This window comes from Citrus sinensis, chromosome 3 (genome assembly GCF_022201045.2).
Source record: "Citrus sinensis cultivar Valencia sweet orange chromosome 3, DVS_A1.0, whole genome shotgun sequence".
NCBI classification, from domain to species: Eukaryota; Viridiplantae; Streptophyta; class Magnoliopsida; order Sapindales; family Rutaceae; genus Citrus; species Citrus sinensis.
The window spans coordinates 47,586,707-47,598,848 of NC_068558.1; the positions used below are offsets into that span (position 1 = coordinate 47,586,707).

General features: G+C 38.0%; 3 protein-coding genes and 1 non-coding gene across 4 annotated transcripts; 3 read left to right on the forward strand and 1 right to left on the reverse strand.

Annotated features, from left to right (window-relative positions):
- Nucleotides 1-109: 109 nt before the first annotated feature.
- Nucleotides 110-183, forward strand: TRNAV-AAC (transfer RNA valine (anticodon AAC)). Its single transcript has one exon. It is a non-coding gene; the product is annotated as a tRNA-Val (tRNA).
- A 39-nt stretch (nucleotides 184-222) lies between these two features.
- On the forward strand, nucleotides 223-5,517 carry LOC127901096 (bifunctional fucokinase/fucose pyrophosphorylase-like). The gene is made up of 7 exons (XM_052437204.1): nucleotides 223-666; nucleotides 911-1,175; nucleotides 1,741-2,105; nucleotides 2,435-2,561; nucleotides 2,666-3,679; nucleotides 3,841-4,571; nucleotides 4,936-5,517. The coding sequence occupies exons 1-7, from the start codon at nucleotides 313-315 to the stop codon at nucleotides 5,332-5,334; spliced, it is 3,255 nt and encodes a 1,084-aa protein (XP_052293164.1). The 5' UTR covers nucleotides 223-312; the 3' UTR covers nucleotides 5,335-5,517.
- A 165-nt stretch (nucleotides 5,518-5,682) lies between these two features.
- On the forward strand, nucleotides 5,683-8,099 carry LOC102607118 (hypothetical protein). The gene is made up of 3 exons (XM_006491251.4): nucleotides 5,683-6,100; nucleotides 6,187-6,316; nucleotides 7,171-8,099. Exons 2-3 carry the CDS (start codon nucleotides 6,223-6,225, stop codon nucleotides 7,854-7,856), a joined length of 780 nt encoding a protein of 259 aa, XP_006491314.1. The 5' UTR covers nucleotides 5,683-6,100; nucleotides 6,187-6,222; the 3' UTR covers nucleotides 7,857-8,099.
- Nucleotides 8,100-8,578: 479 nt separating this feature from the next.
- LOC102629352 (aluminum-activated malate transporter 10) lies at nucleotides 8,579-11,371 on the reverse strand. The gene is made up of 6 exons (XM_006491419.3): nucleotides 10,964-11,371; nucleotides 10,501-10,641; nucleotides 10,123-10,395; nucleotides 9,885-10,003; nucleotides 9,633-9,776; nucleotides 8,579-9,474 (listed from the first exon to the last, which is right to left on the reverse strand). The coding sequence occupies exons 1-6, from the start codon at nucleotides 11,298-11,300 to the stop codon at nucleotides 8,974-8,976; spliced, it is 1,515 nt and encodes a 504-aa protein (XP_006491482.1). The 5' UTR covers nucleotides 11,301-11,371; the 3' UTR covers nucleotides 8,579-8,973.
- Nucleotides 11,372-12,142: the final 771 nt, after the last annotated feature.

Here is a 12,142-nt window from a genome sequence, read left to right on the forward strand (position 1 = left end):
AGCTATTGCATTCATCCTACTAACAGTTCGTAATTATCAAAACGGCTTATTCCAATTTTTTCTCGATTTACTTTTGTATTAAAAAACATCTGCAGTTAACTGCCAACTAGGTGTCGTGGTGTAGTTGGTTATCACGTCAGTCTAACACACTGAAGGTCTCCGGTTCGAGTCCGGGCGACGCCATTGTTGAAAACTTTTTTCCCTTTTAAAATTTTTTGGATTTGAGTATTTGACCTCCCTGTATATTTCATTCTTCGCTCAGTGTAGAAGTAGCATAATAATCCAAAAATTTAGCGGGATATCCCGTGCGAAATGGATCCGCAAAGAGTGGGGAAATTCTCGAGAACCAAACACAAAAGAGCTAAAGCTGACTTAGCGGCAATCCTTCGTAAATCATGGTACCATTTAAGGCTGTCGGTGAGACACCCGTCGCGGGTTCCCACGTGGGACGCTATTGTACTCACGGCGGCTAGCCCCGAGCAAGCCGAGCTTTACGAGTGGCAGCTCAAGCGCGCCAAGCGCATGGGCCGAATCGCCAGTTCCACTGTCACTCTTGCCGCGCCGGACCCCGATGGCCAACGGATCGGCTCCGGTGCAGCCACTCTCAATGCCATCTTTTCCCTCGCTATGCACTATCAAAAGCTCTGCCTGGATATTGGCCCTGAGGTAATTTCACTTAACTACAAGCTGTCAGTATAATTAGCGTCGTCATTTTCGCCAGGCTTGATTAAAACGAAAATCGAACACTTGGCAGATTTTAAGAATCTTGTATTTCAAAAAAAAAAAAAAAAGATGATCTTGATTGCTTTATGTTATGAGAATACTGGCTTTACAGCTATCTGTTGTGGTATTGGTGAAATGGAAATCCTTTCAGTTTCTGGCTTTAATGGTGTATTTTTATTATCAACAGGCAATTGCAAATGGTGGGAATTCTGGATCTTTTATGAAGAATGAAGAATCTCTTAGTGCAATGGTTAAATTCATGGCCAAAAAGCATATACTATTGGTTCATGCTGGAGGTGACTCCAAGAGAGTCCCATGGGCCAATCCTATGGGGAAAGTTTTCCTTCCGCTTCCTTATTTGGCTGCAGATGACCCGGATGGACCTGTTCCGCTGCTTTTTGACCATATACTTGCAATTTCTTCTTGTGCAAGACAAGCTTTGAAAAATGAAGGTTATATGTGTGCTTTGTGACGTTTCACTTAGAGTTGATTGGCAATAGAATACATGCATCCTTATTTAGACATTCATCACATTTGGGGATCAAGAATCTCATTATCATTCAAGTTGAGTGGAGGATGGTATGCTCTATTGGCTTTCACAGATGAGGATATGTGTGAACCATACGAAGTTATATAACATTACAAATATCAGAATGGCTGTTCAATTTCACTGCATTTTACAGCTTGATGTATTAATCTTCTATCTTTACTTGAGCTCCTCCAATGCCAATTTATCTTGCTGCTTAATTGTATATAATGTACTTGAGCATGGTTTAGGTTCTGTGCTGTCAGACCAGTGCATTAGTTTCCTGTAGCCAGAATAATCTCAGTTTTAAACCATTGACCATAACAATAATTTATTTTTATTTCTATCATCCAAATATAATAATAATAGTAATAACATCATCATTGCTACATAATATCCATGCATTGACAGTGTCACACTGGTTTACTTTCTTGTTACAACTTTTGATATTCACCTTGGGAGTTTTTTTTTTTTCCCTTTTTTTATTGCAGGCGGAATATTCACAATGACTGGGGATGTTCTTCCATGTTTTGATGCCTCCACCATGATTCTGCCAGAAGATGCATCCTGTATCATAACTGTTCCCATCACCCTTGATATTGCATCTAACCATGGTGTTATTGTGGCAGCAAAAGACGGGATTCTCAATGAAAATTATGCACTTAGTCTAGTTGATGATCTCCTTCAGAAACCAAATGTAGATGAGCTTGCTAAGAATCATGCAATTCTAGATGATGGTAGAGCGTTGCTTGACACAGGAATAATAGCTGTTAGAGGGAAAGCATGGGAAGAGCTGGTCATGCTTTCTTGTTCCTGCCCACCAATGGTTTCAGAGCTTCTAAAGAGTGGAAAAGAGGCAAGTTATCGGTTGGCAATTTTATTCTTTGGATTGAAAATGTAATATCAAAAAGAAAATGGATGTATTTCATATATTTTTGTCATCTCTTGGCCTCTGATTGTCCTTGTTTCCTTATTATGATGTCTTGCTCTATGAAAATTACTTTCATATTTTGTCTCTATCAGAAAACTGTTGATTGCCTCTGAGATGGAACTTGTACCTTTTGGCAAAGAAACTAGAAAATTTTTTCCCCTTTTTTATTAGTCGTTATATGGATTTCTTACAACAAGATTATAGAACTTTTATCCTGTGCTCACAGTTCAATTGTTGGCATTTGTTCTTTGTAGATGAGTTTGTATGAAGATCTGGTTGCGGCTTGGGTACCAGCAAAACATGACTGGCTGATGTTACGCCCGTTGGGCAAAGAACTTGTTAGCAAATTGGGAAAACAGAGGATGTTCAGCTATTGTGCCTGTATGTTAATTACTTTTTTAAATATCAAATCTCGTTTTTCTTTCTTGTTACTATCTTCATACTTCCTTTATTGATGTTATCCTTGCTTAATTATTCCACTGCAGATGAATTGCTGTTTCTACATTTTGGAACCTCAAGTGAAGTTCTGGATCACCTAAGTGGGGATGTTTCAGGACTTGTAGGTCGAAGACATTTATGTTCCATCCCAGCAACCACTGTATCTGACATTGCAGCTTCTGCTGTTGTTCTTTCTAGCAAAATCGCGCATGGCGTCTCCATTGGGGAAGATTCTCTTATATATGATTCAAACATTTCCAGTGGAATACAAATCGGCTCCTTATCCATAGTTGTTGGCACTAATTTTCCCGAAGAAGCTGGTTCAACAGCAGAAGATTCATTTAGATTCATGCTTCCAGATCGCCATTGTCTTTGGGAGGTTCCCTTAGTAGGATGCACTGAAAGAGTATTAGTCTATTGTGGCCTCCATGATAATCCAAAAAATTCACTTACCAAGGATGGGACTTTTTGTGGTAAACCTTGGCAGAAAGTTTGGCATGATCTAGGCATTCAGGAAAGCGACCTGTGGAGCTCCACAGGCAGTCAGGAAAAGTGCTTATGGAATGCAAAAATATTCCCCATTCTTTCATACTCTGAGATGCTTACCTTAGCAACATGGTTGATGGGCTTGAGTGACCATAAAACTGGATTCTTGCTTCCCTTGTGGAAAAACTCACGCCGTGTCAGTTTGGAGGAGTTGCACAGGTCGATTGACTTTTCAGAAATGTGTACTGGCTCCAGTAATCACCAAGCAGATCTTGCAGCTGGAATTGCCAAAGCATGCATTAATTATGGCATGCTTGGGCGCAACTTATCGCAATTATGCGAAGAAATTCTTCAAAAAGAACTCTCTGGGGTTGATATATGCAAAGACATTCTAGACTTGTGTCCCAGACTTCAGGATCAGAATTCCAAAATTCTTCCGAAAAGCCGGGCATATCAAGCGCAAGTTGATCTTCTCCGTGCATGCAAAGAAGAGACAACAGCTTCTGAGTTGGAGCATAAAGTTTGGGCTGCAGTTGCTGATGAAACTGCTTCAGCCATAAAATATGGCTTTAGAGGTTCTCATTGCTTTACTATTATCATACTCTTGTAAAATACTAAAAAGCTGTATAGGCACTAATAAAAGAGTGATCAATCTTAATGTTAATTTATAATCTTCATAACTTATTCAACGGCCCATAGTTTACGAGCAACTTTTTTTTTCCCCAATTAATTGTAGAATACCTTCTGGAGCCCCTCAGCAGAGGTTCTTCAGCATATCAGAATAAAAATGATGATGGCTTTGTGGATCATCCTTTCCAACCAAGAACTGTAAAGGTTGAATTACCAGTTCGGATAGATTTTGCTGGGGGTTGGAGTGATACTCCTCCTTGGAGTTTGGAGCGTGCTGGTTGTGTTCTCAATGTGGCAATAAGTTTGGAAAGTTCTCTTCCGATTGGCACCATCATAGAGACAACAAAAATGAGTGGCGTATTGATTAGTGATGATGCTGGAAACCAGTTACATATTGAAGACCTCACCCCCATTGCTACTCCCTTCGACCATAATGATCCATTTCGGCTCGTCAAATCTGCATTGCTAGTAACTGGCGTTATTCATGAAAAACTTATTGAATCCATGGGCTTGCAGATCAGGACGTGGGCAAATGTCCCCCGTGGTAGTGGCTTAGGAACTTCTAGCATCTTAGCAGCTGCTGTTGTAAAAGCTCTTCTGCAGATAACCGATGGAGATCAAAGTAATGAAAATGTTGCGCGGCTTGTTTTGTTGTTAGAGCAGCTCATGGGCACAGGTGGTGGCTGGCAAGATCAAATTGGAGGTTTGTACCCAGGCATTAAGTTCACTTCAAGTTTCCCTGGAATACCATTGCGGCTCCAGGTGATCCCCCTACTGGCTTCTCCTCAGCTGATTCTGGAGTTGCAGCAAAGATTGCTTGTGGTATTTACTGGTCAAGTAAGTATTCTAGACCCCCCCCCCCCCTTTCTTTAATTTTATGGTTCACCCCTTGTTTTCCTATTGGATATTTATTTTTGATTTTTTCCCTGATACAACATTAATTTTTAAGGGTTTTAAGATTGTATTGATGTTTAAAGCTTTTCGTGTTAGATAGGCTAATTGTGTCAGTCTCAGTTTTTTTTTTCCATCGAATATCCTAAAACTCTGTTACTTGGCCCTCAACTTAAAAAATGAATAAACCAACATTTTCAATGGTAGAAAAAAGGATGATATTGAAACAAAGACTTGATTCTCTTTTATTGTTGGGTTTTGTATACAGATATTTTTTTTGTCCTTGACGAATTTTGCAATTACTTAACAGGTTCGACTTGCACATCAAGTGCTACAAAAGGTGGTGACTCGGTATCTTCAAAGGGATAACCTTCTTATATCAAGTATCAAGCGTCTGACTGAATTGGCAAAGAATGGGAGGGACGCCTTAATGAACTGTGATGTAGATGAACTGGGAAAGATAATGCTGGAGGCTTGGAGATTGCATCAGGAACTTGACCCCCATTGCAGCAACGAATTTGTTGACAGGCTGTTTGCATTTGCTGATCCATACTGTTGCGGCTACAAGCTAGTCGGTGCTGGTGGAGGGGGCTTTGCATTATTACTCGCCAAGGATGCTGAATCTGCCACAGAATTAAGACGCATGCTGGAAAAAGATTCAAATTTTAACTCTGAAGTATACAATTGGAACATCTACTTAGAATCTTAGCCCGTATGCTGGGAAACTTCAAGAAAATAGCTTATTCTTTGTTGTGTCTTTAGATGCTCATATTGATTCTATATTGAAGTCATTGTTGTATAAGTGAACGAGTCTGTAAGCATGTATACGAGAAAACAAATTAAAATACTTATTCTCGGTAATAAAACACGACAACGAAATTCAGAAGAAGAAGGCCGATGCATGTGTATTTTGTTTTTTTCAATGAACTTGCTTAGATATTGCTTCCTCTTATTGAGTTGGGGCATGGCCTAGAAAGGGAGCATCAACTTTCTTGTTCAAATGATGATGACCTGTGACGTAGGCCCAAGCCAAGCATATCTTGCTAAAATGGCAAAGAATCCAAAGCGCTTTGGATTCCTTTTTCTTAACCGGAAAACGTCACCGCTTTTGCTTACATAGTTGAATTTTATTTTGGTCATGAATGATTTAGGCGTCTCAAATTTCACAATCTTCTTCTTTGATCACCTGTTGGTCCCCTTCCTGGCTCGGCAACACAATATGATTCCCACTATTATTATATGACCCTTCAATTTTCCGACTAGAAGCCAAAACGGAAAGAAAACATTTAGAATGTGGCCATCATTATTATCGTATTTATAGTTCTTTTCATATTCAATGATAGCGAGCCTTTTCTGAAGAAAATAAATCCGGAAAAACAATATCAAACGATATTCGGTAACGGTGGTTGAGCTGACGCTTTGGCCAGCTAGCCAATCAAGTGCTGCCACCGCGTTTTATCAAGTTTTTAACTCGAGTGGGGTCACATCTTCTTCTTCTTCTTTTTACCATTTTTTGGCTTTTGCTTTACCAAAACGAGAACTTATTTTTCACTATCTGCAGTCGCTGCAGACCGGGAAGCAGAGAGAAAGAGAGCAGATGGGTCTGCTCACAAACAGAGTAGAGCGAAATGAGATCAAGGCGGGGGATCATATTTACACTTACAGAGCTGTTTTTGCTTACTCTCACCATGGTATTTTCTATCTCTTTCTTTCTCGTCTTTTGTTTGTTTGTTTGTTTTGGCTTACAGATTACGATTTTCTTTAATCTTTCTTGAATTTTGCAATGTGGGTTCGTCGTTTAATACTCATTCTTTTGTTTTTGCGTTTAAGATTTTTTTTCCTTGTATTTGATTCAATTCCACCGCTGTTTTTGGTTCAATTTTTTCCTAAATTGCCTTTATTTCATTTTAATTCTTATTTGCACCAATTCTTCTTCTTCTTTTTACCCTTTTGGGTTGCTTTTTTTCTTTGTTTTTCCATATCTGTATATTATGAGGGCTCTTTCTTTCAGCTTCTGCAAAGCAAACTATCCAATGGAAGCTGTGAATTGGCTCCCACTGCTTCAGGGTAACCAAAAAGCAAAACAGAATTGTGAAATGAAAGCATGTTTCATTAAAATGCCTGTGCAGATTTATGACTACTATTGTCCATTGCAGTTTTTTTTTTCGCTGATTACTAAGATTTTTTAAGTTGACTGTGCAAGAAAACATCTATGCTATTGGATCATTTACTATTTACAGTTATGTTTCTTTTGGTGGCTGAGATGGTGGGAGACCTAAGAATATTTTGTGGATTTAGATTTTTCTCTTATTATTGTGCCTTACATAAGATTTGGATAATCTTTTCCCTTCTCAATCAGATATATATCCCATTCTGATGCAGAATTATTGGTTAATCATCCGTAAAATAATTTGTAACAGTATCTTATGGGGTGGAGTTTAAATGTTCTTGGTCGATTGATAATAAGATCCTTGTGTTTTCAACAGATTATTTTGTGATTGAATCTACTCTAATCATGAGTTCTGTTGAATATCAAACCATACAGGTATTTATGTCGGGGGAAGCAAGGTAGTGCATTTTAGACCTGAACGGAACTTAATTGTGGGAGCGGAGACATCTTCTGAGACACAGAATTCAATCCTCCCATCATCCTGTCTGATCTTTCCTGATTGCGGATTCAGGCAACCCAACAGTGGAGTCATCCTCTCGTGCTTGGACTGTTTCCTTGGAAATGGATCACTGTATTGCTTTGAATATGGAGTTGCCCCATCAGTTTTTCTAGCCAAAGTACGTGGTGGTACGTGCACAACTGCAACATCTGACCCACCAGAAACAGTCATCCACCGAGCTATGTATCTTCTGCAAAATGGATTTGGTAACTACAATGTGTTTCAAAACAACTGTGAGGACTTTGCCCTATACTGCAGAACAGGTCTTCTGATTGTGGATAGGCAAGGGGTTGGATCAAGTGGTCAAGCTTCTTCTGTAATTGGTGCCCCATTAGCTGCCATTCTTTCTTCTCCATTGAAGTTACTGATGCCTAGTCCTGTTGGTATGGCAACAGTTACTGCTGGGATGTACTGTATGAGCAGATATGCTACAGATATTGGTGTTCGATCTGACGTGATCAAGGTGGCAGTGGAGGACTTGGCTGTGAACCTGGGCTGGCTCAGTCGTCATGAGGAAACAAGTGAAGAAAACAAGTCTTCTAACCAACTGATAGCCATGTGACAGTTATCCCTGGTGCATGCAAAGCTGGGTAGATATACTATTGGCAATTAGCATAACAAGCATTTAGTGCCATTGATGATATGTAACTTATGGTGTTTGTGTTTCTCCTCCCATTCTCTTTTCTCAAGGTTATCCTGCAACTGTATTTTGGGTGTTAAAACTTAAAAATATGTATCAAATATTGGAAAACTTGGAATAATTGTGGTTTAAATCAAGTATTGGGTGCTCTACCATTTAATGTTATTTAAACTTCACTTTTGGACTTTATCAGCTGGTGATATTAGAACATTAGTTGGCAATATGTAAACTGGAGAAATTCTGAAGCCTGATACTTGCTTAAATTGAAGAAATGTCAGAAGAGCGTAAAAGCTGAAACTTGACATTGGTATAGGCCTTAGAAAGGCACGCAAGTAATTTGTATGAACTTGTATCAGCCTGTGACAAATGACATTGAAGAAAATTCTGTTGTGTTTTGTTTTGTTGTGTCTCGCATTTGGAAAGTTGTTCTTTACTCTTACAATTGATTAATTTATTCTCTCAAAAATCCCAAATCATCATCGTAGGTTTTGCTTAATTTCCTAATGGCGTATATCGTTGTATATTAATGACTGGATTCATTGATATATGAAGCCGCCCAACAAGAAATTTAAGCCACTTGTATAGAGTAGAAACATGAAAGTGTAGAGCCTATCAAATGAAAGTTAGGCTATGAAATATTGAAATGTACGACATAAACATAACGAATAATTAATGGCACAACGCTGATCGCACAATCTACATCGGTGTATTGCATGGTGTAATGCAATAGCCCAAAGTAATGAATTGACCTCTCTGTCTCTCTCGAAAAAAAAGCAGTAACTTTTTCTTTTTTTTGTTTACTTACTTTAACGTACATAATAAACAATATCTATCTACTGGTAGAGCAAACTTAAAATTTATTATACATAATAATGAGATGATAGAATTTCGGGGAAACAAAACAAAGCTTTATTGGACATTCAAATGCTTCTTTACTGCACAGTATGTCAAGTGTAAATTAAGTACTTTTTGCTAATTGACTCTCTGGGATCTTCGAAACATTGATAGAATTGATTTCTTCTGTCAAATCAAGATAAACTCAGACCTTTTGGGGGATCTTAACTGTTTCGGGATCTTGGTTTTCTGAAGTGAGTTTTTTAGGGGATTGATTGCTTTTAGATTTCTTGTTATCAGTTGTGGGCTTGAATTCTGCAAGGACGGCCAACTCATTGACTCCATTGACAATTACTTCGATTTTTGCTGCATTTTCTATCAACAAAGACGCTAAAGTGGCCAGGGGAAGAATCTCCATGAAAGAAGATGAGGCTCTGATACTCGTGATGGGCTCTGTATTGCAATTTCCAGAAGCTTCCACTGTTGACGGGGATGGGTTTTTAATACTGATGTTGTGATTAGGAAGTGAAATCAAGGCGTGTTTAAGTTCTTGCACTGCAAAGTTCATTTCTCCAACTGATAAATTTATTTTAGATGATTGTTTCATTGTTTTCAAGGCAAATGCCAATTCTTGCAAGACGTTAGAGGAACTGCTACTCAATCTCATGCAAATATTGTTCAAATGCCTCTTTAGATGAGGAGGTGCCTGTGGTCAAAATTATATGATAAGTTGCTTATTGGAGAACAAAAAATATCAAAGATTTATTTTTAGTGTTTGGTGAAAGAATTTGAAACTGTGTCCAGCACAAGACTTATTTGATTATAAATATGGGATTCTTTATTGAAATTAATTAAGTGGGTTACCTGAGTTTCTGAATCTACGCAACCATGGAGAGTCTCAATACAATAAGCACAGTTACGTATTGAAGCCCCAATCTTGAGATACTGTTTCCATGGGTGTCTGAAGCTGAAGCGACCATGTGCTGGTTCCCATCTCGCAAAGTTGGCCTGCAAAGAAACATAAATTAAGTTTTAATTTGGATAAATAAATTAAATTCAGTGCCATTTATGTATTATCACTTACAATAATTGAACAAATAAAAAGTAGCAAACTACCTTCAATTCTTCTGTCGCCTTTGAATTGAGCGCGCATCTATACCCTTTCATTTTCTTACTACAAGCTTCATCTTTAGCAGTCGAAGTTTTGTTGTGTCTAAAGTATTCAACCACGCACTCTGAAAAGAAATGAAATTCGACAACGGATTAAAAAACGCCACATCAACATATATATCATGGTATTGCATGTTTCATTGCGTATAGGTTTAATATGGTTTTTGACTTTTTGTGAACATACCATCCAATGAATGAGCTAATTTCTCCAAGTTTTGACAAATAAGAAGGTGAAGCTCATCACCTGCCCACATGGGACAGAAAAGCATGCTTATAATTATGCAGATGGAGGCTCCAATGGCGATTGTCGATAATCTTTGTTGGGCCAGCTCCAACAATTTGTCCACACGATAGCCTGAAACCGACACTAAGCTGAAAGTGAGGATGAAGATCATGATACCATAGTCGAATCTGGCTTTGATTGTTGGCATAAATCGAGAGAATGTTGCTGCTGAAGCTGCAGCGAAGAGAATTAATTTGTTAGTGTATGCGTGTGTGTGTATTATATATATAAGAATTAATTAAAATATAAATGGCCAAGCTAGGAATATTTTTCACTTACCTAAAAGGAAAAGTGAGATTCCAAGAACTATGGGCTCTAAATTTTTTCCAGAGTGAAAAGCAATCCAGTGAACACCAACTCCAAGTGACCCAGCAAGAAACGTTCCTATTGCTCTATTAATGCATTTTCCGAGTGTTGCACCTGAAATTAACGCGTACCATCAGTTACGTACAGTAATTACATGCATGCATATGCATATATATATATATATATCATTTCTAATTAGTAATTTCTGACCATATTAAAATTAGGGATAAATTAAAACATAAGAAAACATAAATTTTAATATATTATACTACAAAATACGTACACTGCATTGGAATTTATAGTTTTATTGTTTTTCAATTTATCCCTGATTTTAATATAGTTAGGGATTTTTAATTGAAGAACGCACAATTTATAATTAATTTTAGAATAATAATATAACAACATGCACAAAAATGAAATGATTTCGAATACTGACCTACGGAAGATTCAAAAACTACGACGACAGTCATAACTGCCCACATAGCGTTACCTCCAACGCCATCATACAAAGGCCTCATGTAATAAAAAAGAGATACAAGGGAAATTGCTAGCCCTACTTTGAGACCATGGATGACTTTCTTAGGCTCGTCAACTGCTAAATTCCAAGCCTTCTCCAAGAACTTGCAGATTTTCAGAATGAACCCTCCTAACATCAGTCTCTTGAACCACGTCCACGCTCTCAGGATTGCCCCGGTTTCAGGCTCTAATCTCTCCGACACCCCATCAGATACATTTATCCTCCATTCCAATTTTCTCGACGCTTCCTTTCCCATTATTATGTACAAGCTTTGTGTGTGTGTGTGTGTGTGTGTGTGTGTGTGTGTACAGCTTTCAAATGAGTGTATGTGTTTGTGTACGGAAGTATATTTCTGGTTGCTTGAGTTGCTTAACATATATATTGTGAACCAGAACTGTATATGTGGACGGAAGTGCGAGGAACTTTTTAGGATTTTAGGTAGGTAAGCCCACTGTCGCATCAGTGACCCATGGGGGCAGAACAGATAACATAACATGGCCTAAAAAATTGAATCAACTTTTGTGAAGCGTCATCCAACGAGTGGAACTTAATTATATATACCTATATATATAAGCATGCACACAGAGATCATATCTCAGTTCATACGTAATTTCCTTGGTCGGAGTAAGTTGGAAGCAGCACAAATCTCTGGAAAGTAAATGCGCTTAAAAGTACTTTCATTTGCTATCAAGCTCGACAGTAAAATAATTATATCACAAAGGACTCTTGTGAATAGAAATATCACCAATTCGGTTATAGCAGCGTCCTGATTGCTTAGAGTATTAAGGGAGGCCAGATTAGGTCGATACATATATCAATTAATTCATGCATAATATCAAACCTTACCAGTCCCTTTCACCACCTATATCTCACTCTCGATACTTATGATTAGTTCCATTTGATGAGTATCGCATGAAGGTACTTCTTAATTATTAAATGTCATTTTCTATTATTATTATATCATACACAAATATATGACAAGAATATATCATAATATACATGTATGTTAATTCGAAAAATAAAACTTAAATTCTATTAGTAGATATTGTTGGTACGTACACCACATTGTTAGTAGAAGAAGCTAGTGGGGGATTTATA